The 24,123-nt window shown below is 39.4% G+C and overlaps 1 protein-coding gene across 1 annotated transcript; it reads right to left on the bottom strand.

Annotated features, from left to right (window-relative positions):
- Positions 1-164: 164 nt before the first annotated feature.
- On the bottom strand, positions 165-23,656 carry FAM168B (family with sequence similarity 168 member B). The gene is made up of 7 exons (XM_065640372.1): positions 23,448-23,656; positions 16,764-16,844; positions 13,096-13,179; positions 8,753-8,895; positions 8,101-8,278; positions 6,633-6,762; positions 165-5,263 (listed from the first exon to the last, which is right to left on the bottom strand). The coding sequence occupies exons 2-6, from the start codon at positions 16,831-16,833 to the stop codon at positions 6,650-6,652; spliced, it is 588 nt and encodes a 195-aa protein (XP_065496444.1). The 5' UTR covers positions 16,834-16,844; positions 23,448-23,656; the 3' UTR covers positions 165-5,263; positions 6,633-6,649.
- Positions 23,657-24,123: the final 467 nt, after the last annotated feature.

The following is a 24,123-nucleotide window of genomic DNA, read 5'->3' as shown; positions in this document are numbered from 1 at the left end:
AAACAGCATCGATTTGGTATCAAGCAAATGCTAAAGCTATCCAGGAACAGAATCTTTTCTAAAAGGATGTCACCAAAGTCAGTAGGAAAAAAAAAAAACACAATAAGCAACACAAGTCAATCTTTATTGAAAACTGAAGTATTAATACATAACAATTCTTGTTACAATAAACGTGCTTTTAAGAATTTAAATCTGAGCTCATCTACTCATTGAATTGCATAAAAAATAAAAAAGTATGAATTTTCACACAATTGAACTGGCTCAGAATGGAATCTCCACTCTTTGTGTTGATGCGATAGTTCAATGCAGGAGTGAGTGATGCCTTAAAACTTATTCTGGAAGACAACATTGACCTAAACTTAAAAAAAGTACCAATACAACTGCTTGTAAGACAGTTTTAAAAAAAGTCATAAAAAGGAAACCTGTGTCTATTTCATAACAAACATGGAGAACTATTACTGGGGCCTCTTGTACTTCCATTGCATGCACTCACTTTTTCAAATCTTAGACATGAGGGCAGCCAATAATAGCATTACAATAAAAAAACCCACTAACAAATCCATTCTACTTAAAACAAGTCTGTACAGCAGCCAGCTAAAAAGCTTTCCCAGTTTGCCTGCGAAGTGCCCAAAAGTCACAACAGTTTAGAAAAGTCATGTTCACTTTCTTGATGTTGAAACTTCAGAGCCCATAAATTGTTTATAATATCTTTTTAAATCACAAATGGACCCTTACTACCTGTGGAATTCAGATGTTTCAGTGTTACATTCAACTTACACAAGAAAAGGTTTCCTTGTCCCCAGATAAACACTGTTCCTCTTCTCTCTTCTGTCTACAAAACACATCATACTTCCTCTCAACGCCCCCAAACAGAGGTGTACACAGCCTGCTGAAGGAGTCCTCACTACTTCAGAGATCTCAGAATGAACTTGATTCCTGGTGAGGCTTGATGCACTAAACTATCCTAACTTTGCTGCAGTTGGCATTCTACCTCATCCAATCTGAGGGTCTCTGCAGGAAGCTTAGAGTTGATAAAATACAGGATTAGAAAGCTGACATGTATTAATGAGAACAGTCTGAATGAGCTTAAATATGCGTCTTTTGAAGAGGTGCTCACAAACACTTGGACACGAGGAGTAATGGATTGCTGGTGACCCTCCGCACACACCGAGGTCGGCCAGTGACACCTCCTGGAGAAGGCTGGACACGACCACACCTGTTTCCTACCCACTGCTGCAGAGACCCTACCCTGGGCAACTGCAGAGTGCCAGCCACCAACCACAACAGCTGTTCTCCTCCCCACAAGCTCAGCTGAAGCATCACTATATTGTTCACCTTCCTAAGATGGGAGGTTTCACATACATGGTATTTACTACTCTCTGGCACAAGTTTAAGCCTAGAGTTAAGTGGTGGTATCGGATCGCTGTGCTTAGCGACTCAAGCAAAAACATGTTCTAAACCCAAATGAATGGCGTATAGTACTGTGCGCTTAAGCACTGGGAAATGATCCCAAGTCAATCTTGACCATCTCTCGCTCTGTGGCCCTACTACCCAAGGAGCAGTGAAGCCAGAACACTCCATGAAGAGTAGTCAACGTTGAGTACCCTGGTATACAACTCTGTACCATGAACTATTCTCAGACAACACCACGACATGGTGGTACTTACAGGTGGTGGCGGTGTTTTGGCTTGGCTTTTTTTCAGTTGATGAAGCAATACAAGGAAGGACTTCCAACTAAAATAAAGGGTTTTTCATCATCTACCACCGCATCTAAGCACTTAACTTGCATAGTACACTCAAAAAGCAGCTTTCTTGAACAGCATTCCTGCACGTCTCCTAGAAACTTCAAACAGGAGATGGTTACAACAAGCATAAGCAAGATCTAGAAGCAGGTTCTCTGTTTTCCTTCCTAGTGTTTTGTTAATAACCACCGCACCACTGACTAGGGCATTTTTGGTGCCAATTATTAGCCATTTTTCTTTTGCTGCTGCTACATTTAAAAGACATTTTCATCAGTTGTTACTGACATAGGGAATACCTCAGTTTTTAAAAAATACTTTATCAAAACTCAACACCTGAAATTTGATTTACAAAAAAAAAAAAATTCTTGGACTTCTCTGTTATTGCTGCAACAGTTATTTTCAGTTCCAGGTTTAAAGTAGTACTTTTTTTTTAATCATATAAAGCTGCCATAAAAGTTTTCTGTTTGGTTGGTTTTTTTGTGTGTGTAGTTTTTTAAAATTTTTTTTTAAAGAGAAGCTTGATCTGAAATGTCTCTACTGCACTAGCTCTTTTCATTTGTTGAGGAGCTCTAGTGCAAACACATACTGCGTATTTATTTATAAAGGAATTCTAAATAGGGAATGTTATATAAAAAGCAGGAGAGAATGTTTCATAAGACCCTCACTGTGTAAACGCCTATTTAAAGATGTACAGTTTCCCCCTCCGCAGTTTTATATCCATGCTTTCTACTATTTGCAACAAAATACCATTAAGATAGTTATATATACACATATTCCCCCCGTTCCCCTGCACTGTGCTTTTGGTTACTTTCCATATCAACTACTGGAGACATGCTCCACCCTCCCAGCAGATTATAATTGATGAAAACTGGGAGGTTTAGTACCTTTTAAAAAAGGTACAGCGTCCCCTCGTGGATGAATCCCATAATGCAACTTAGAAAAAAAAAGTGCTCAAGTAAGTGAGACTGCCTAAGTGTTATAGAATATTATACAGAGACCAATTCTGAGATGACATTTAGAAATCTGAAGTCAGAGCAAATATATAGAAGTTATATTCATTCCTTAACTAATTATGTCTTGCAGCATTGATTAAAGTTCTCTCCTATGACTTTCAAACCTTTAGTTTATCGGGTGATGAGACAGGAGACAGCAAAGCTTTGAGCTTGTTCTTTATAGCTTCTCCCCAACACAGCACTGTTTCATACCTCAGCTCTTTGTGAAAATCCTGTGAAGACAACAAAAAGTCACTCTCTACTAGCTACAATGGACAAATGGCCTGTATTAATGCTCACTGTACTCTCCGGCACACTTGACTAATCGGAGCTGCAAATCTACTACACAAACGGAATTGTTAAACAGGCTTGAACGAAGAAATACAGATTCAAATAAGTTTGTCTGGGGTAATTTTCTGCTCCATATAAAAACATGAAAATCCCTAAGCTGCAGTAAGTGCTCATGAATAAGGTTTAAAGTACTTATTCCAACAACAGTTATGTTCAAGGCATTAGAAATAAGGGGGCCGTCCACTGACAGTGATTCATGCAAAATAAACCTAGACTTTATTAAACAAAACAAAAAAACCCAGGAAGTACAAAATATGGAGAGTGCTTACTGTAAAAAATAAAGTTACTGAAGGCTCTAACCACCAACAGGTTATAAAGGTACGTAAGCCTCCCACCAGGGCAGAGTACTGGAATGGCAGCGTTAAATCAGCACTGATGCTACCCTGAAGTAGCTGCCAAATCTGTGTAGGTGCGGAACACCCCAAAGTAAAGTGTAACTACATATAGAACTTAAAAAAAAATTCCTTCTGAATGGAAGTCAACCTACAAGAACAATACAGCTTGAATACCTCTGTGTAAACGCTTAAAAGGGAACAACATTTTGTAACCATTTACGGCATAACTTATTGCAGGCAGAATGTACCCAAAAAAAGAAAATTGCATCTTTCTGGAATTGTAAGTCAAGTAGGTTTAAGAAAAACCTCGATTTTATGTGCAATATTCAAATTTAAAAATTTAAAATCTCCTCCATAACAATTTTGGTATATAAATGGGTTCTAAGGCTAGCCCTTTATCCCCACAGCATTTGCTTTGAGGTACTTTTTAAAAATTGAAGTTGCAAGAACAAATATCAGAAATGCCTCATTGCAATGAAATGCTAATCTGCAGTCAGTCTTATTTTACGTGCTTCCAAGTGCAATTTACCAAGAAAATACTAAGAAACACATCAAAATGCTGTAATGAGAAAATGGCTCCTACTTCAATTACAAATATTTTTAGGGGGGGAAAAAAACCCCACAAAACACAACAAATATTTGAAACCTCTTATTTTCTGGCAGCCCTTCTACAGCATATTCATAGTCCATACTGCAAGTAGCTAATAAGGAAATTGTGTTTAAATGGTTTGTTCCCCTTTAACATACCCATCAGGCACACAAGCTTTCCTCAGAATAACACACAGCCGAACTCCTCCTGTTTGTTGTAGAAAGCCTTAGAATTTCTCAAGTGTCAGGAAAGCAAGCTGCATCAACTGCACATACATTTTCAACTGACTACAACATTCTTTAGGAAAAACAGCATGGATTTCCTGAACTGCGAACTAAAAGAAAGTGTTTTTCTACAAGTCTGCGTGGCAGTCTCACTTTGACACATCTTGCATCATATGAAAGATAGTACTGGATATATATCTCCCCAGGACATGCAATTCATTACGCAGGTGAAGTCATCTCCTACCATTCCTAAGAGCCAGTTTTGCCTCAAGGAAGTTTGCGTTATTTACTGGCACACACGGCATTACCTTTGTCGTTTCATTCTGATCCTTAAGAACATCTGTATAACACTGAATCCATACAATGAAAATGAACAGGTATGAAGTAAACTAATTGCGTGCGGGATTTCTACAGCTTGTCTGACTCATTTTCCAGTCACTCCAATTTAGTAGTTGAATTTGAAAAGAATACATCACTTAAATAAAAATATGCCCCTTTTAAACTGGCAACTCCATCAACCTGAAAAAGGCTGAAGCACTTATCTAATGTATATTATGGTATTCTATAAAGAAACTCACTTTCGTGATTCTACCTCTTAAGACCCTGCATACATTACAACAGTGCATTAGTGATACAAGTTGTAAAATACTTTTCGGTTCCTTTGGATTTGCATATGATGGTTTTTGCATCAGTCACTGCAGGTAGATTGAGCAAGCTTTGTTTCCGTGTTTTAACATGCATTCAACTAGATATGGATCAGAATAAATTTATACTCCCTTTTTATCATTATAATTAGCTAAAAAATTGCAAGACAGTCCACAAAACAGGATTTAGGATTTGCTTTAAGACTAACTGCTGGAGTTCCAAGATGTAAGATATGCAGCACTGGAAATTCTTCAGTGATCAGGAATTAGTAGTGTTTAGCCAAGTGTTGAAAGCATTCAGAAGAAAGTCCTGGTTGGAGGCATGAGGGCTTCAGCACCAACTTTTAAACCTCAATTTCTTGATTGCATATCTCCCATCTTCAAACCTACGTTAAGAGGTGGAAAAAGGTAGGAAATATTTTCAATTATGTGAAATACTATGCGAGTGTGCCAGAACATTCTACCATTGCATGCACCACACTGATATGCACACACAACAGATGTTTGGCATTCCATACTGCTACCCTAGCATTTATCCAGTCAACTGAAATCCACAGGCTTCTAGGTTAAGAATTCACTGCATCAATTTTCTCCTGTCATGTCCATTCCAGCTTTCTATCCTCACTAGCAGTTTTGTCTTAAGTAGAAGGTGCAATATTAAGATTTAGTGTAAAATACCTTTTTAATTATCAGTAGTCATGAGTTTAGTCACAGCAAAATTCTCACTTTTTGTACTCAACTCACGTAATACGACACTCTTGAATGAAATATTATATGTGAAACATTTCAGATCTGCAGACTGGTATGCAGCATCACAACAAAATGAGAAACGGCTGTTCCATTCCTAACTCAAAGGGAACATTGTCACCTGCAATCACAGAACTCTGACTCCTAACTGCTGAAATAGAAATCTAGAGGAAGTTAAAACGTAGTTAACTTTGTCACAGACTAAATCCACTAAATGTAAAAATTTCTTGTTCAGTTGGTCTGACAAGTCCTTATTTCAAATGAAGCTGTTCTCAACTTACGCTAAAAAACCCCAGAAGCAAGGATCCCCAAAACATTAGGCTTTGTGTCAGTTTGATGCAAATTATGCCCCCAAAATCCATCCCACCTTATAGAGGATTTCAAAATTAAACTCCTTTTCTTGAAACCCATGATCTAAATCTTGGGCCACACTAGAAACAATTTTTCCATGCTGACTGTAAGACGTATAAAGTGAGACTTCCCTGAAACAGAGTGTATAAATGAAATTAAAACTCCAGTTCGTGTATTTGTTTCAGCAGCTTATGAGAAAGATTCACCCTCAGAGTAAGGCAAAACACCTACCTTGCCTAAATATTTAGCCAATCAAAAGTAAGACTACGAAGTTACACACATTGCTTCATTCAGGAATCACAGTACTGCTGAATTCAAGAATTACCAATGAATTCAAAATACTGAATACAATTAGTCCAAGATGTATTTTAATAAAACCAACTTGAGGCTCATTCTTTCATATTCAACAATCGTGAACAATAGAAATGACTCATGATTTCTGAAGATACAGACCACTGAAGAAATCCCACAAGGCTTCTCTCCTTTGTAGGGAACAGCTATTACATAAGCAATAATTTTTGTGTATTCTTACTCAATTAGAATACAGCAGAAGTATCCCAGACTGCTTACCTTCTGAAAAAATTCTCCCCAGAAGAACCTGCAATGCTGTGATTTATAAGAAAGGTTAACTGCTTTCAATGTAAATTGGTAACTTACACTGACTGCCAGGATGATCACCACTGTGGGGGCACATAACTATAGGTTGGCGTTCCTGGAGCCCGATATGTGGGCATAGTAACTGGATGAGGGGCTACTGGAGTTGGGGAATGAGTTGTCAACAAAGTACCTAGGATGAAGAGAACATTTTTTTTTTTTAAAGTAAGTACAAATTCCAGTACAGAGAAATAAAGGGAGGGAGGGGAGAGAAAAAAAAGAGTTAATTTTTAAAACAATTACAGCTTGCTCATCTTCTGATTTAAAATGACCAGTATTATTTTAGACTGCAGCCCCAACCTTCCTTCAAACATTTACACAAGGGGATCATTTTGATGTTTAGTCTGATGCACACAGAGATACTCATTACTCAAAAATAGCTCTAGCAGAAACCCTGCAACATAAGCATTATTCACTGCAAAACTTTTTCCCACAGCAGGCTTTACATGCTATAACAATATCTGATGGCAGAGATAACTTGACTGCTAAATCTGAATAAATCAGTTCTTGTTTGCATTATTACAGATAGGTTTTTTTACAGACTATGGGGCTTCAGAAACAAACAGGCTAAGATAGCAGGATCTTAACAGTCTTGGTCTATAGCACTTCGTAGAAACAGTAACAAACACCTAGGACAAGCTTTCCCACATACGAAACTCCAATGCTAGCTCAGTTTGCGACACAACTTCCCTAGTTTTGAGATGCCTCAAATTAATTTGACTAGATAAAAAGCAGAATCTGAAAACCAGTTCATGGCTTTTGTTTTTTAGGTTAGTGAACTGAGCATGCTTTGAGTGAATGTGGACATTTCTTTGTACGTTAACATCCACTGAGTAACGAAGCTTCACACCCCCTCAGTAAACACAGATGAGTCTTCATTATTGGTTAAACAACATTTTCTCCAAACCACCACCACTAAAAGAGTGTGGCATGAGGAAGTCGACACCCCTAACCATTGCCTATGACACAGAAGACCTGCAGGTAGCGTAAACACATAAAATGTTGTATTTCAACATACAATGAAGGTCAGTGATATGAGGGGTGGGCTGAGAACGCTGCGTGTTCCTCAGCCTGAAGAGGCTGCTGTTTTCAACGAGGCACAGAGAATGTATTGAGAAGAGGAAGTCAGATCCTCGACACTGGTAAGGTAAGATGCAAAGCACGCAAGGTAAGTGAAATTCCATACAGATTTAAAGAAAAACTATTTTACCATAATACTAGTATCTGAAATGAAGGTATGATATCTCCATACTTAGAGATGATCAAAATATCAGCGAACAAGTACGCAATCTGACCTAGCTGGATCCCTTTTGAAGGTGCTGGACTAGATGACCTACAGAATTCTCTTCTAATCTAAACGATTTCGTGATTCTGCCAAGCACACGTCTGGCATCGCAATTTTGTAATGCAGCTGTGTTTGCCTCAAACTGAGAGCTTCATCAAGAGAACGTGAGGGTTACAAGTTCCATACCTGCTGACATTGCCATCGTAGTCCCAGCCACCATGCCCATGGTCACACCGTTCCCCCTAGGTGGTGGAATGGGAGCAGGATACATCGTCGCTGGCATGCCGTTTGGCTGCACAACTGTGGTGTGGTGAATTACGTGGGGTGGTGCTGCATACAAAGGCTGTGTGTAATAAGTGCCTTGCTGTTAGAGAAAAAAAAGTAAATTAAGTAATTACAGGAGGATATCTCATGGTGAAGATAAATGATGCCATCTTTCACAAATGTACCATAAAATAAAAGCATTCTTCTAAAGATGGAATGTATTTACAGAGTAGAAGCCAAAACATTCATTTCAACTATTCCAACTGCATTTCATTGGCAAACTCTAACATTTAGCTCTCTTTTAAGGAATTCAGCATAACATTCAAATCCAGGACCTTTTTAAAACTCCAACGCTGGCAATGGCTTCAACAAAAAGGGCTCATTCATCACTCATTCCCTTCATTTTGGATCTTTTACTGTATTAATCTATCACAGAACTTCTCTCACTATTTCATAATTTTTTTATTCAGCTGCTTTTAGCTAAAGAACCAAAAGTTTTTGACAAATCCAAATACACTAAGCAGATTGGATATACCTTGTTATGTGCGACAATTTTTTAGTTTTGTTTATTTACCTGTGCATATGGATTCTGCTGTGGATAGGCACTTCGAACTGGGTACACAGCAGTCTGATAGGGATTCGGTGACGAAGAATACGGTGGCACTGCCCCACTAGTGGGTGAACAAGATACTTTATATGGGGTGCCTGGTGTGTAACCTGAAACAAAGGTAAATCTGCATTAAAAACATGAAAAACAAGTGTCAGTACACTGCTTTCTAAAGTCAGGGTAGCAACTTTCTTAATTTCCAAACTCCTTAATCTTCCTGTGAACACTTAGCAGGCTAGCCTCAAAATCCCAGCACAAGTTCTATCATTTACATAATACTGATAACAGTCCAAAACCTAAATACTTGACTGTGTCAACTTAACATGAAAAGTTAACTGTATTTTTGCACAATTTTCTTTTCAAATCTATAGATATGGGATAAAAAAAAAAAAAGTGGATTTGTATTTTCAGAGTAATATAATTAAATACTTGGATTCAGCATATTAGGCAGCATTCCTATATTGGAGGATTTCATCCATGTTAATATTAGTCCAGTTCCAAATGCATCCCAAATTGTACTGGCAAAACACAGTAACCGTTAACTAACCTGCAGTTGCCTTCTGTAGAACATGATGCAGCACAGGAACAGCTTAATTTCAAAAGTAGGACTCATGTAAAGAGCTCCAGATGGATTATTCAGAGAACAGAGAGACACAATCTGCATCTTCCACTTCAACTTACATTTATTCATATTTGTATTTTGGCATTTTCTGAACTGGCTAAAATAAACATGAAAGGCTACACCTCTGAAACACAAACACTGTAGAGTTCATTGCAACTGCAAATTAGACTCTGAAGGCACTTCAGTATCTTTAAATCTCCTTTTTATGTATTGCATATGTAGACATACCCTTCATCTTCACTTATGAATTATTTGTATACCTTCCAATAAGACTACAGATGCCATCCGAAATAATTCTCTGGTATTCCTATTACAAGTTCCCCCAAATCAGTCCGCCTTGTAAATGCTGGGAACTGTTCAGTTTTTACAGGGATAAGTAGCAACTGCTGGCTCAGACCCTGCCTGAAGACAGTTCTTCCATAGTTTCTCCTGCCCTCACCAGACAAGGTCTCAGGAGAACAGAACAAGGTTGATGAGGCATGAAAGAGACCTGTGAAAAGCACCATTGCTGCTGCCCACTACACTCCCATGTTTATACTATGGCTTAATGGCCAGAGTGGGAATACAAACACCTTGGCAGCAGCACCCACCAGTAATGACATCCTGGGTAGTAAGCACTCAGCATCACTTATTTTGGAGAAAGCACCAAAGCCCTGTGCCTGTGCTATGCTGAAACCATCTTCAGTCTCCTGCAGGTCCACCACAGCAGGAGATGCCACATCCACAGACCGAATTTCTATTTAGTTGGAACTGTCGACTTTAAAACAGTCTAGAACATGCTGACTTCAATCCAGAGAACAGATCTGAAGCCACACAGCAGAGAGAACACTGGCATTTGTGTTGTGAAAAATCAGTCTGTGCAGACAGCATGATGACAGATGACCTTCCTTTGTCTTGCAGAAGTCTGAGTTTCTTCACAATTTCATTCCACCCTTCAAACTGAAAACTTTTATGTTAATGAAGAAATAGGTTTGCTATGTTTTTCTTTTTTTTTTTTTGATAGAATTTATCACCTTTGCAGATACTAAAGAAAGCTACCACAGCACTTAATCTGAAGTCTTGTTTTTAGAGATCTTAAGTATTTGACAAATAGACCATGCTGAGGAAGTAACTTCTGTTTCTAGTATGGAGAGCTATTTCTGTTGAATAAGCCAGCTACAAAATGCTGAACTTGAAGCATCAGTAGTGGACCACGACTATGTCCTCAGTCAAGCCCACTCTCATTCTAAAAAGCCACTGATACGGCTGCACAGGATATTTAACTTCCATTGTCACAAAATGGTACATCTGTACAAGAGATATTCTGCTTTCCCATGTAATTATTTTCTTCCTTATAGGGAGCAAAGACCTTAAAAGTAAACCATGTGGTTATTCAAAACCACAGAAATTTAAGGAAGCTACTTGTAAAAAGGTACCGAACAGTGGCACAGCACGTTCAAATACTGCTGCATGAGACAAATTTACAAAAGCTTTGATTCCACAAACGAGCAGTTACATCAGAATAGTTAATAAAAATATTAAATCCCCAGCTGTTAGGACAAAGTACTTCAAGTTTTCATCTGCCTGAATTAGAAGACCTGGACATTTTGAGCTTTGGTTCATAGCTTAAAGAGCAGCTAAAAAATGAAGTTATTCTCACTTCTGAAATAAATGCTTATTTTTCTATTCAACAGCAATAAAGATTCTAGTAGTACTAGCTTTAAAAGAAAATTAAGGATATTTGAAGATGGTATACCACAACTTCTATTTGTCTTTATTCCTTTTTCACATAAAAGTGAAAAATTTCCTACTCTTAACTTTGTTATATAGCATAAGATATATTCCAAGATTAATCAACACAAACTAATAATGTGGCAACACAATTAAGTCTACCAAGTCAAGAATCTTTCCCAGAAACCATAATCATCTATTACAACATAATGGACACAGAGGAAAAAACCCTATCAACTGGATAAAAACACTGGTCTCGTAATTTGGTAAATCTTCATCTTCCTGCAGTAGGATTTGCAAACTACAACCAGTAATAAGACTGGAACTACCTTTCAGTTATCTCATCCTAGGAACAAAAATTACAGGTACTTCTTAGGATAGCTGCAGGAATCTGATGTTATACACAGTGGAGCACAGAAGGCAGAGACACATCACTAAGGTAATCTCCACCATGAAACGGAATAGTGTATTAGTAAGTACTTGTTTGGGTGGGGGGGGTTGTGTTTGTTTAGTTGTTTGTTTTTGTTTTTTCTTCAATTACTGGAACTTATCCATTTGTTTCTCTGCCTTCAATGCAAGACCAAAGACAAGCCAAAATCAGTTCTGTACTCGCTATGCCTCTAAGCAGCAAACTAAACAGAGACACAGGTTGAACCAACCAGAGCATTCCACAGTTAGCTACACACTACTAACAGGTTCTGCAGGCAAACATTTTAGATGACTTTCTCTTGCCTCAGTAATTGCTGCCATGCCCTTTCAAGAAATCAAAACAGAGCAACACACAGCCCTGTGAAAAGATGCATTTCTAAGCAGTCATGTCATCAGTCTTCCTCACTTGTCATACAGAGTCTGATTGCAAAATTAAAAAACAAAATCTGTTTTCCTTTGTGGAATAGAACCATCACTCAGCTTAGAACACAACATTCAGGACTTGAAGCTACAGCCGAGAGAGAGATTAAGACTTCACATCTTACAGGAGTCTCCTGGTAGTGAAATGCCACGTTACAGACACTGAACTTCAATACTGCACATAGGCTTCAACAACATCAGCTTCCCGATTTCCAGTAGCAGCCTTTCCTATCCCCGTAAGTTAAACAAGGACATCCAGGGACAAATTTGTTTATGTACCATGTGTGTCTCTGAAAAACTGGCATAAAACATGCAAGTGAAAGAGTTCCTGAAGATGGCCCACATCTGCATTAACAAAGCAATGTAAAGAATTCCTTAGTATGCAAAGTAAGCACAGGAAGAATACTGTTCTATCAGATCTATGTTCCTTGTTTAAGTGGAAACTAAATACTACCAGTTTCTGTTTTGTTTCAATCATTAATACATCAAAATCATCTTCTATTAGTGAAAGCAAAACTACATAAGAGCTTAGGTGAGAGCTCTGGTTTCTCTTGTGTGTGTTTTTCCATCTCCCTTTTCCTACGCTCATCACATTCCCTTTCTCTTGAAAGACAATCATGCATGAGTAGTTACCCAAATCCTCCTCCAATATCCACTACAGACAAATTAGTTCTGCCCAGCAACCAGGCTTTCTAGACAATTAGTTTGTGGAAGACAATTTTCAGGGCAGAAAGAAGGCAGCAAGGTGAACTTGGAAAGAGATATAATTGAAGAAAAGCATGAAAAAGAAGAATTCTGAAGACAGAAGAAAAAACAGGAATCTGGAAACAACCAGGAGGATGCAAAGCAAGCAGAATCAAGAAGGAAGCGGTGAGGGAAAATGTAACGCAATCCTCAAGTATCAGCCTGAAATATAGAAATAACAGCCAAAAATCTCAATTTTTCCCTTCTCTGAAGGTGAAAGCAGTATAAGACAAGATTATACTAAATTTATCAGATGATTCCTTATGAGTCGTATTCAAAGTAATGTAAAGCTTATCCCGCAGTGTGTTATTGTAAGCCCTTCCTTTCTTGGTTCTAACTACTTCCAAACTTCAGGTTACTGCTTTGACATACCTATTACACGTACCTGTTTGGAAGGTAGGATTTGCTCCAGGATACATATTAGGGGAATAGGCAGGAGCAGCCGCTGCATAGCCCATTGGGAAGCCAGCTAGAAGAAAGAATATGTCAAAGTTATTTCCTAGACTAACTGCCCAGTCTAACTAGAATTTACTCTCAAAGATTTTCACTGTACATCTTTTAATTGAGATGACCTAACGGATGGCCTTCAGTCACACCTCCTCGACTGAAACACTGGGCTGCTCCCAAGCCACCTGCAGCTGAATGCTGGATGGAGGGAACAGCTAAGGAGTCACAAGTGTAATTCTCCCTTACATCCCTGTTTCAGCAAATCTCGAACTTTGCCAAGTAACTCTTTTAAGTTAACTGGACAACAAAGTTTTGTGCAACTATTCAATCCTCTTTCCCTCCAGAGTTTTATGATCTGATGCACATAAAACATTTATCTGAAGAAAAGATACTTTTTCACAGAAGTAAATCTCTAGAAGTCACAGTGACTCTGACTCTCCAGATCAGAGATATCCCAAGTACAGAGTACAAAGCAACCTTAGGTAGTCTAAAACACTTGGTGCATTTGACACAGATTTATTTTTACACTCAGGTAGCAAACAAGCTCACTGGTTTCAGGCACGTACTATGACAGTTACCAGTAACAAGTGATTCACTGAGGTATTGGCAAAATGCTAGGTAAACACTTCTATACCAGAACAGAACCACCACTATGGTTGAACTGACATTGCAATATACTGGCCTCCAACATAAGGCAGAAAAGCATTAGCAAAAGCTACAATTACTTGAAAAATACAAAGTTTGTTTAGACTGTAGTAAGTGAAATTTCTGAACTAATCACAGCCATTGATTTTTCCAGGAACCTATTATTCCAAACTGTAAAACTGAGTAATGTCTGTATTTAGAAAAAGAGTTACTACCACATTTTGTTATCAACATAGAATGATTTCAACTTCTCCAGATAAAAGGCAATTACTATTTGCATATTCACTGTCAGGCTTAAAGCTGCTAGTTTTACGCTACTATTCAAATTTGAGGGCTTCTATTTTGCTATAAATCCCAGAGTCCTTAGCAATTCCTCCCAACAATAGAAATTCCTTAGCTCAGGACTATATATGCTAATCTAGTTTTGTAAAGCACTCTGTAAACATATCAAGTGACATACACTTGGCACTACTACTAGGTGGTCAGCATGAATAAGATTAAGAAAAACATTAGGCTTAAAAATCAAAGGTAAAAATAACATATCCAATTCATAACAACTTTTCCAAGTGTAAATAGCTCTTCAGTTTTCAAATTCACAAGCTGCAAGTGAAAAACTTCAGTACGGCTTTACACCTTATTCAAACCGACTACACATCTGCAACACCACTTCTATGGTTTACGTTTTCAGTCCACTACTTTTTCTTCACAGGTTTAGCTCCACGGTACAGCACTCTGAGCTGCTTAAGAAAAAAGTCATCTGTGAAAAACGTAACTACCACAAGCAGAAGTTTTAATTTTCACACAGAACTTTTATCAACCTGAGAACATTTAGATATTACTTACTACTGTAAACCCATCCAACAACCTCAAATAGGTGTAGTGTAATATAAACAGCTATTAAATATGAAACAGCTTCAGAAATACAGTGACTTTAAATAATACATTCCACCTAACAATATGTTCATTACCATACAAGCCATGTAAATTAAATGGCTCTGAATGGAGAATCTGTAGCTTTTACATTAGGAGAGGCAAACGGGGGAGACTTAGTCATGCACTAGTTTTTTTAAAAATCCTAAATGCAAGTCTACTACTTTTCATTTTAGAGAACATGTTTTGTGTTTATCCCACAATCTTTATGCCTGAACCAGGCAGCTCAGCAAACTACCCGTAACAGTGTAACCCCATGGACCTTATTGACTAAGCTGAATTCAAGGGTCACAGTAAACTGACCAACTGCTGCAAGGAAGAGTTTTGAGTGATCAACTTGTAGCATGACATTTAAGGCACTTCTGTAACAACTCTACCTCAATTCCACATATTTTAGTTATGCTAATTTACAACCAAGCAAAGACTGGCAAATATACAGTAATTGCATAATTAAATACGTAATCTAATATGTATAATAGCAGAATAGAATAATAGCATTTAAACAACATTACAACTTCTACTTATGAACCTACAATAGTATATCTTCCTAAGTAAATTAAGGTACCACTTAGCTTAGTAAAAACAAGAGCTTCAATGCAATATGTAAACGGTTATAAGTACAAACGAAACCCTGGTTTATATAAATCTGTGTTTAGAAAATGAATAGAGAAAAATACAAAGTTATATTTGAATAATTCATAATAACTTTTATCTAAAGCAAAACAAAGCCTTGAAAAAGCCAACAATTACAGATACAGAAATAATTATACTGTGATATTAATTAGTAAACAACTGCTGCTTACCTTATTATAAAATTACTATAGCTCATATAGCTAAGACAGTTAGAGAATAAAACCATCCTGTGGGACTTATGGTTACATGGCATCGACTTTACAATTTATTACTGCACCATTTCAGTCACTTGACAGACCTAAAAACATTGCAACACAGTTTGGGTTTTCCCTTTATAAATACTTTAGAAATAAAGAAAGTTTGAGGAAAAAATAAGTACCTGAAAAGCAAAAATAAATATTAAAGGATTTTTGAGACAATCAGGTCAACAGTAAATTCATTTATGCACCAGTATTTAGAAGAAGGAACAGAGAAAAGTGGAACAGGAAAATAAGGATTCCAGTACACTACGCCTAAGCTGAAAAACAATTTAGAAACTGTAAGAACCAGTAGGAAAACCTAGTACAGCTACGAAGAATATAAACAGTAACAGCACAGAATGATTTCTAGTTCCCAACACAGATACCAACAAAATCACAGAACAGACTCCCCCTAAGAACAACAAAAGTTTAATTGGTTATGATACACAAAATCTGAGCTGAAAGACTCTCCATGCTCTTCCTAGGCTGGAATAATTCCCTTACTCCACAGATATCAGGAAAAAAAAAAAAAGGACTGCATCAAGAAATACTGCCTGAAATACCACATGGAGGCACACAGCCCTTCTTTTCAGCCTTCCTAAAAAGTTCTGTCCAAATCTAATTATTGCCTTATCCAGCTTCTGAACTATGGAGACATCAGAAATTAACCCTGCTCACAAACACATTAGGAGATGAGAGGGGAAAAAAACCCTGGTGAGAAACCTGATGCCAAATGAGGAGCAGAGAAAGCAAGAAATACATTTGATTTCTATTTTAAAAACTTTTTTTTGGTCATTTTCTTTGTCCCACCTTTGATGTCATGCTTCAGGCAGTCATAAAAGAGATAGCAGGAACAGGAATTAGAGGATAGAAAGGTTAACAGCACAAGCCAACTAGCAGCAGAAATAGACTGACTCTTCTTCTTGCAGGGCGTAATTATTAGAGCTCCTAAAATAAGCTGCTTTGGCAGAGATACCGAAGTTAGAAATACAACAGAACAACTAATTTGACTCTCAAAATGTCACTTTTTAAATTTTAAAAAAAAATTCAAAAATCCCAAAACAGATAATACATAAAGCCCTTCATAAGTGACTATTTCTTCTTGATTAGGAACAAAGATCTCTGTAACATAAACTAATTAAAAAACAGAGTTACTTACCCGGATAACCAATTCCTTTGGCATTTGCATAGGGAACCCCAGAAGATCCAGGGCTATACACAGGATTCATGATTCCAGTAACTGAATCGGGGGGGGGGAAAAAAAAAAGTATTTACTTGATTATAGGGAAAGCTTGAAATCTCGGCAACTAAAACAGAACTGGAAATGGGGGAAAGCGTATTGGAAGAAAAATTAACAGCGGGAAAAGCAGCAATTCAACTACTCAGCAACACTGAAACTGTAGCTACAAGCAGAAGTAAGTTTCAAAGCATCGCAGCCCTCAACTGGATAGAGAATGTCTCAGGAATGAAACATTCCCTGTTGTGGAACATGCTTTCAAAATATTTCCATCCCTAAGAGCATCCCCATGGCTGCAAATCCAGAATCCGCTGCAGGAGTTCACCTGTGTTGGACTTCTCCCATGTCATCTATCAATCACTTATCATCCATCTACCATCCATCAGTCTTTGATTCTTCCCATTGCCTTGTTGAAGCATCTAGCCATGGGATGCAAATACTTATGCTCTATTACTGCTGACATTTCAAGTCTGGGATTTCAGTCCTTTACCAGCACTAAATTCCTCCACTGTCAGACACAGCCCAAGTGTTACAGAAGTAAGTGGCAAAAGACTTTCTGTACTGGACAGCTAGCTCACATTTATTTGTTTACTTGCTTCTACATTCTTCAGAGCCTACGACAAGCTGACAGTTGGGTCCAGTCATTTCTGATTTCGTATACACACAAAGAGGCACCTACAGTTAGTATCACTGGCAGGAATAAAGCCAAATCCCCAGTTTTAAAAAGAATCTTGTACGTAAACACCGTGAAAAATAAAATGGAACTGAAGCTGTTTCTCAAATTTTCCTAGTATGCCCAAATACGGACCACTGCAGCACAGCTCACAAGCCAGCCTACCACGGGCCTCTTACAAGAGCACTGTTCGCACTTGCTTTTCTAATAATTTAGAAAAAAAATCCCTGTATTTTAATCCAAATATCTTCAGTAATCTGATGTTCGGAATACATTTACAGATTTACCAGTTTTCTTCCTTCAACTGGTCATTTTTCACCACAGCCTCCAACAGCAAGACAGGAGGGCACACTATGAATCCAGACTTTCTTATTAACTGCTAATAACCGATACCTGAGTCACTCCTCCTCTACATCTTGAGATGCTGTTTTACTCAAACAGTGTGTGTTCAGCAGCTTAACAGAATTTAACAGAATTTTGTAAATAAAGTTTATGAAGCAAAAGTCATAATTACATGTCCACTACTTTAATTACAGAATGCATTAGGGCAGGAATCTGAGGTAACTGTATCAGTATAGCTGCACTAATAAACCTATGTTAAGTGACTGTATAAAGCATAAGTAGTTTGCTTTTTAAAGTAACACTGAAGACAGCTCTGAGCCTGGAGTTTTAGCAGCATCTAGTACACAACAGAAGTAAAAGAAAGACTTGTGCCAAATTAGGAAATCAGAAAGTAAATGATGTCAAATTTTATCAGCAGCTTTCAAAAAACACTTAAACTTGATGTAAGAGAATTACAAGATTCACCAGATTCTTGGACTTTCCCACACCAACTAAGCAATAATACCAACTTAAAGAGAACTGCTTTTATTTTTTCCAGCTTCATATTTGATTACATACCAAAACAACAGAATCCCATTAAGAATGAGTTAAAGAACCTGCCATTTACCTTGCTTAGTATGAAGAAAGTTCCCCAAAACAGCATGTTTTAATCACCTGACCAACACTGAAAAAAACAGTTTGACGCAAATCTCTTTGGAAATGTTCTACATCAAACTAGTCATCTTCAAGTATAAAGCATTTTTCCCATGGAAGCCCTGTGGAGTTTTGTAGCATTAACTCTGCTGTACCATAATGAACAGGCATGTTTTACTGGACTAACACTTCACTGTAGCAACTCTGTTCTTTTCTCCTGTGTATCTGCATTTCTAAATAACTGAAATGAGCCTGTTCCCTTAGTATTTCCCTGCATTTCCTGCTCATTGGCATCTCTGCTCCTCTTTCAATATTGATTTTGTCACATTTTGTCCCTAAACTTAAAAGCCCCATAAGAGGTTCAAGCGTCACTTCGGTCTCAGCATTTCTGAGTTGTGGGTAAAAGGCTTCAGGGAGGTGGATATACTCTCCCACTCCAATATCAACAGCACTCCACACCCCACATCCCTACAAAGATGCTGCACCTCCTTGCAATCTCTACAGCAATGAGGAGGAAAGATGACTATGTAACCCTCTCACCATTCTGAATAGCAATGAGAAGAAAGAAAGAGGACTGGAAAACCAACAAGAACATTCTGTAAATATCAAGGTGTTATATATATATATATATCTCCACAACTATGGTAAGTATTAGTAGTCAATGACTGCAGAAGAACACAAGGACATACATTCTGAGGGGTGACTTAAACAGAAGCCATACGAAGCTGAAAATGTACAGAAAATCAATAGAAAAGGACAACTCAAGACTTGATCTCAAAGGAAGTAGAGAGTACGAGAAAGGAACTCCACTTAAGTAAGGAGAAAAAGAATCTATGGTTCTGGGAGCCTGCAAGCTGCCTCTTACTGGAAACAATGTCAACTTCCACTTCAAATGCATCTGTACTTCAGAATCTGTACACACATTACTCCACCTTTGGTTGAACAGGTATATACTTCCACCACTTCTGCTTTCACCACTGAAATACAAGTAGAGATCCACCAGCCTACAAAAAGCGCTTACAGTTTTTGTAATGCAGACAAAACTTCAGATCATTTCTAATTAAAAATAATTATTTTCAGGTATTCTCTGAAGGACCCAACATGTAAGTATAATTATATAGTATTACCCAGTGGTTGCAATCATCCCACTCTTACTGTAATTTTACTTGGAAGGGTATCTGTTATACTGAAATACAGAACCTTGCAGTCCACTTCCCTGTAATGCTTCAAGTCCACATCAAACACTAGGGAAACTACTATAAAGTGAACCCAAAGGATTGTGCCTTTCAACCTTTTTGTTGGCATCCCCTCCAAAGCATTCTCATATTAATGCGTATGTAAATAAGTGTCTACCCTGCATCATCTGTATATAAATTGCACAGAGTCAACTGTATATAAATTACACCCAACTAATTCTTTCAGCTGAAATGAAGGTAAATTAAAGATGCTCCGATTAAAGACTATGCAAGCATGCTTGGGAAGCACTAATGCTTCACCTTTCATTCTTGCCAAAGCCAAACAAACTCAGTTTTGATGAAGCCTGTTAAATCTTATCTTGGGACAGATACCAGGACAATCATCCTCCTCTTAAATCCACATTTCAGGAAGCTGAGCACAAAGGCCAACTGCTGCTAGTGCTGAAGCTCTAGCACTCCGAATTAGATACGCTTTTGCACATGCTTTTCCTGCTGCACTCAGAATGAGAACGTTTCTAGGAAATTCTGCTCTTAAAAACATTTTACAGAGATACATGCAAAAAACCATGGATCAATGCAAATACTGCAAAACAAACTGCGCATTCCTTTGTAACATTTTTTTTCTTACTATTTATTTTCAAAGTTGTGCAGAAACACTATCAGAACAAGATCTACTGAATGCCACTTTGTGCTCATTATATGACAACTCCATCACAAGAGTTGGAGAAGAATCTCCAAGTACCTTGCCTAAAGCACACTATTGTGGTCCACTAATACTTTCATTCTTGAAACTTAAGCACGCTCACATGAACTCATTATAGTATTTAACATCTATCCATCCTGGAATACATTTAGAATGCTTGTTTGCTATGAAACTGTACGAACAACCCGGTTTCCACTTACATACAATTCCTTAACAAAGTTAAGGACCATCTTGGTAATGTTCTACATTTAACCCACTTGATTTCCAGTCAAAGCTTAATAGAAGTAAAATACAATTCCTAAATGCCCAGTAGTTTGTAATGTAAAAAAGTAATTTCCACTGCTAAGTAACAAAGAAAATAGTTCAGGACACTTCAGCTCTTCAAATAACTGACAATGATTAAAGTAGCAGTTGCATTATGTTCTGTTAAAACTTCAGCCACTTTGCTCTTTGATGCAAATCCTAGGCCAAATAAAAGGCACTTTTGTCACAATTAAGTCTTAAAAGAGGGGGTTTATATCAGCAGGCATTGAAGACTTCCTACATCTAAACCAACACATCCCACACTGCACTGGTATTTGCAGGTAGTGCATACTTCTTCTATTCATCCAAGACCTCAAAAAAGGTCACTGCATTTTACCGGGAAGCTGGAACCAATGCTTACACAGAACTGCCGTGCTGCTGGAGAGCAATCCTGCTCCCTGTGCAGGGACAGCAGTGGCACCCTTACCCTTCAGTAAGTTACATCAGCTAAATCGGTTGGCAAAACACAGGGTTTTGCTGGAGCTTTTTGGGCAGAGGGTTGCTATATTTTCTTACTACCAGCTTGAGAGAGCTGAAACACATCCCCAAATGGCTAAAACAGCCCCAGTGCCAATGCAAGGAAGGGAGCAGGACTGGATAGTGGCAATACAGATTGAGGTTGTAGAACCACAGCCTGGAGAAGGACAACTAACAACTTTGCCCAAAGTTCATACATAAAGTAAAATGCAAAGCTGGAAACATTCACATGCAAGTCTTCCTCCCCTGCTCAAGTTACAAGATGTTCTTGTCATTAAAGAGAAATAATGAAAGTCCTGCAATCACCCTTCTATGTTTTGTATGCATGCATTATTTTTAAGACTACAAAGGAATAGAGGAGTTTAGACTTTTTAATCCTTTCTAATGACTACAATTCTCATCTGTAAGCCTATTCTACTAGTGGTTTATTATAGGTTTTTTGTGTTGAAATACACATACATTAACACCAATACTACTTCCATCCAGTATCAGTAAAAACAGAGACAACACGGTTATATATTAAAGACTCAGAATTACTTATAGGTGTCATTCACAGAAAGAAAACCTTTACCAAAAATTTCATACTAAGATCCTGCTCGTGAACCAACTTCATTTGTACATTAGTGGCATCGTTCTATTCTAAAAACCAAACCAAAAACCAAACAACAAAAAACCCACACACAAACACAAAAAACCCGTAACAGAACATGAACAAAACCTTTTTTCTTCAGAAAACCTTCTATGCACAGAAATATTAAACAAATGGCCCAGCATTTCTCAAAGCCTATGATTTCTGTTGTTGCTACTGCACAAGGGGGTAAAAGTTGTCCAACTCCAATACTTGCATCTCCTGCATAACTCTGAGATCACATACATTCTTATTTCAAAGTGGAATAGTGCAGCAAAACCATCAGTTCCTCACAGTAAGCATCTTAGATGCCTGTCTGTTGCCAAATTTAGGGGAAGTTAATCAACTATGAGAAATAGAAAAAAAAATCAAATTGGAAGAATAAAATTTCACTACATGAAGGAATCATATTCACAACTTCTTAGTTAAATCTTGAAGATCTGCTTCTTGGTAAATTTTATCATTAAGTTTTCAGTTTATACCATGTTCCTTTTTAAAATAAGATGAAACTGTCACAAGTTCCAAATTGAGACAAAATCTCCAGAAGCCTCTTAATTCCTCCTACTTGTTAACCTGAAAGTTAAAGTGTGTAATTACTACCCCAAACATACATGTTGGGAAGCGTGAGTTATACAAGCATGGAAGTTTTATGACACTAACAATTATACATCTTCCAGTAAAATCACATTAGAGCAGACAGAAAGTCTAGTCAAATTAGGTAACTTGCAGAGTGCTACTGAACATTTAAGAACAAATTAAGCCCAGATCTTCTCATGCTGAGAGCTGTATACCTTCCCTTACTTAAACCTCAACTTATGTTTCTCAGAGCACGGAATTCATGATTTGGCTGGTGTTTATGGTTTGGCTCCAAGCATTCTAGAAAAGCACTAAAAGTACAGTTTGCATCAGGCTTTTGTTCTTTTTGTCTCACAACTCTTCCTACAACCTACAGATGACCAAAACTCTATTCTTTCCTCCAGCTCACAGATATAAAGGTAACAGCACAGATACAACATCCAAGCCACACACAGACCTTCACATGCAGTGGAAGCCTACTGATGCTATTTATTTGAAAATCCAACTGACTAATCTCCTCATGATGCTATACTGAATTTTTACGAAGTTCTCAACTTGACGATCTCCAGTATACATCAACAAAACAGCGTTACAGACATCCGTGCATTCAAAATCCACCTACTCCACACAGGTAAGCAGAGGTCCCGGCAGTGACACAAAACACAAGGGGACGAGAGCCCGGCGGCCGCGGGCCCTGCCCGCACAGGTGCGGCGAGGCGGTTGGGAACCGGCTCCCTCCCCAATTAGCCCATCACCTGCCGCCGTTTAAAGACCATTTGGACACCTGTTAAAAGGAGCCCTCCCAGCCCTCGAGCGAGGCTGAGGATAGCGGCTGCCCGCGGTGCCGGGGCCCACAGTGCGCAGGGCCCGGGATGGCGCCGCTGCCAGAGAAGGGGTCGCCCAGGTGGCTGAGGGGGAGCCGCGGAGCGGTGCGGCCTGCCCGAGAGGCCGGCGGCGCAGGCCGCGGAGGCGCCGGGCCCGGCTCCCTTACATAACGGGCCGGGCGCGGCGGGGAGGAAGAAGCGGCTCCGGAAGCCGGCGCCACCCGCGGCGGGCCTGGGCGCCTCGCACTCACCGGGCTGCGGCGCTTCGTGGTGGCGGCCCGGCCGTCGCTGGCTGGCTGTCTCGCTGCGTCTGTGTGTGTGTGCGTGCGGCCGTACGTACGCGGGTGCGGAAGGCGGGGCGGCGGGCGGGGCCGGACGGGCGCTGCCTGCGCGGGGAGGGGGGACAGTGGCCGCCGAGCGACTCCGGCTGCTCCGCGGCCGCCGCACCGAACAACTGCGCACCGACCCGCGGCCGACGTCACTTCCGCGGGGGAGGGGGCGCGCGCACCTAGCCCAGGGGGCGGAAGCCGCCGTCACGTGCACGGAAGCCCCCGGGCGCTGCCCCCCGCAGCACGTGACCCTTCGGCCGCCATTATCGCTGTCGCTGAGCGGGGCCCGGAGCGCGGAGCGGCCGGGGGATAACAGCGGCTGTCAGCGGCCTCCTGCCAGGGCAGCTCTCGGCCACGGCTGCCCCGAGCTGCCCGTCTCCCCCGGGTGCAGCGGTCTTGGCCCCGGGGACGGAGCGCCTGGCGGCCCCACCATCGCTGAGTGCGGCCGTGCCTGCGCTGAGCCCTCGGGGCCGCACGGGCACCAGCTTGTTTGTCAATAGTTTTTGTTTGCCGAGAGCAGGCAAACCCGTGAAGCTTTTCTAGAAATCGGGACTGTGCTGACCCCTGTACAAAACCGACACAGACGAGCAAGGTGAGC

This window comes from Caloenas nicobarica, chromosome 8 (assembly GCF_036013445.1).
Source record: "Caloenas nicobarica isolate bCalNic1 chromosome 8, bCalNic1.hap1, whole genome shotgun sequence".
NCBI classification, from domain to species: Eukaryota; Metazoa; Chordata; class Aves; order Columbiformes; family Columbidae; genus Caloenas; species Caloenas nicobarica.
This window is presented reverse-complemented; position numbering and strand designations above follow the sequence as displayed.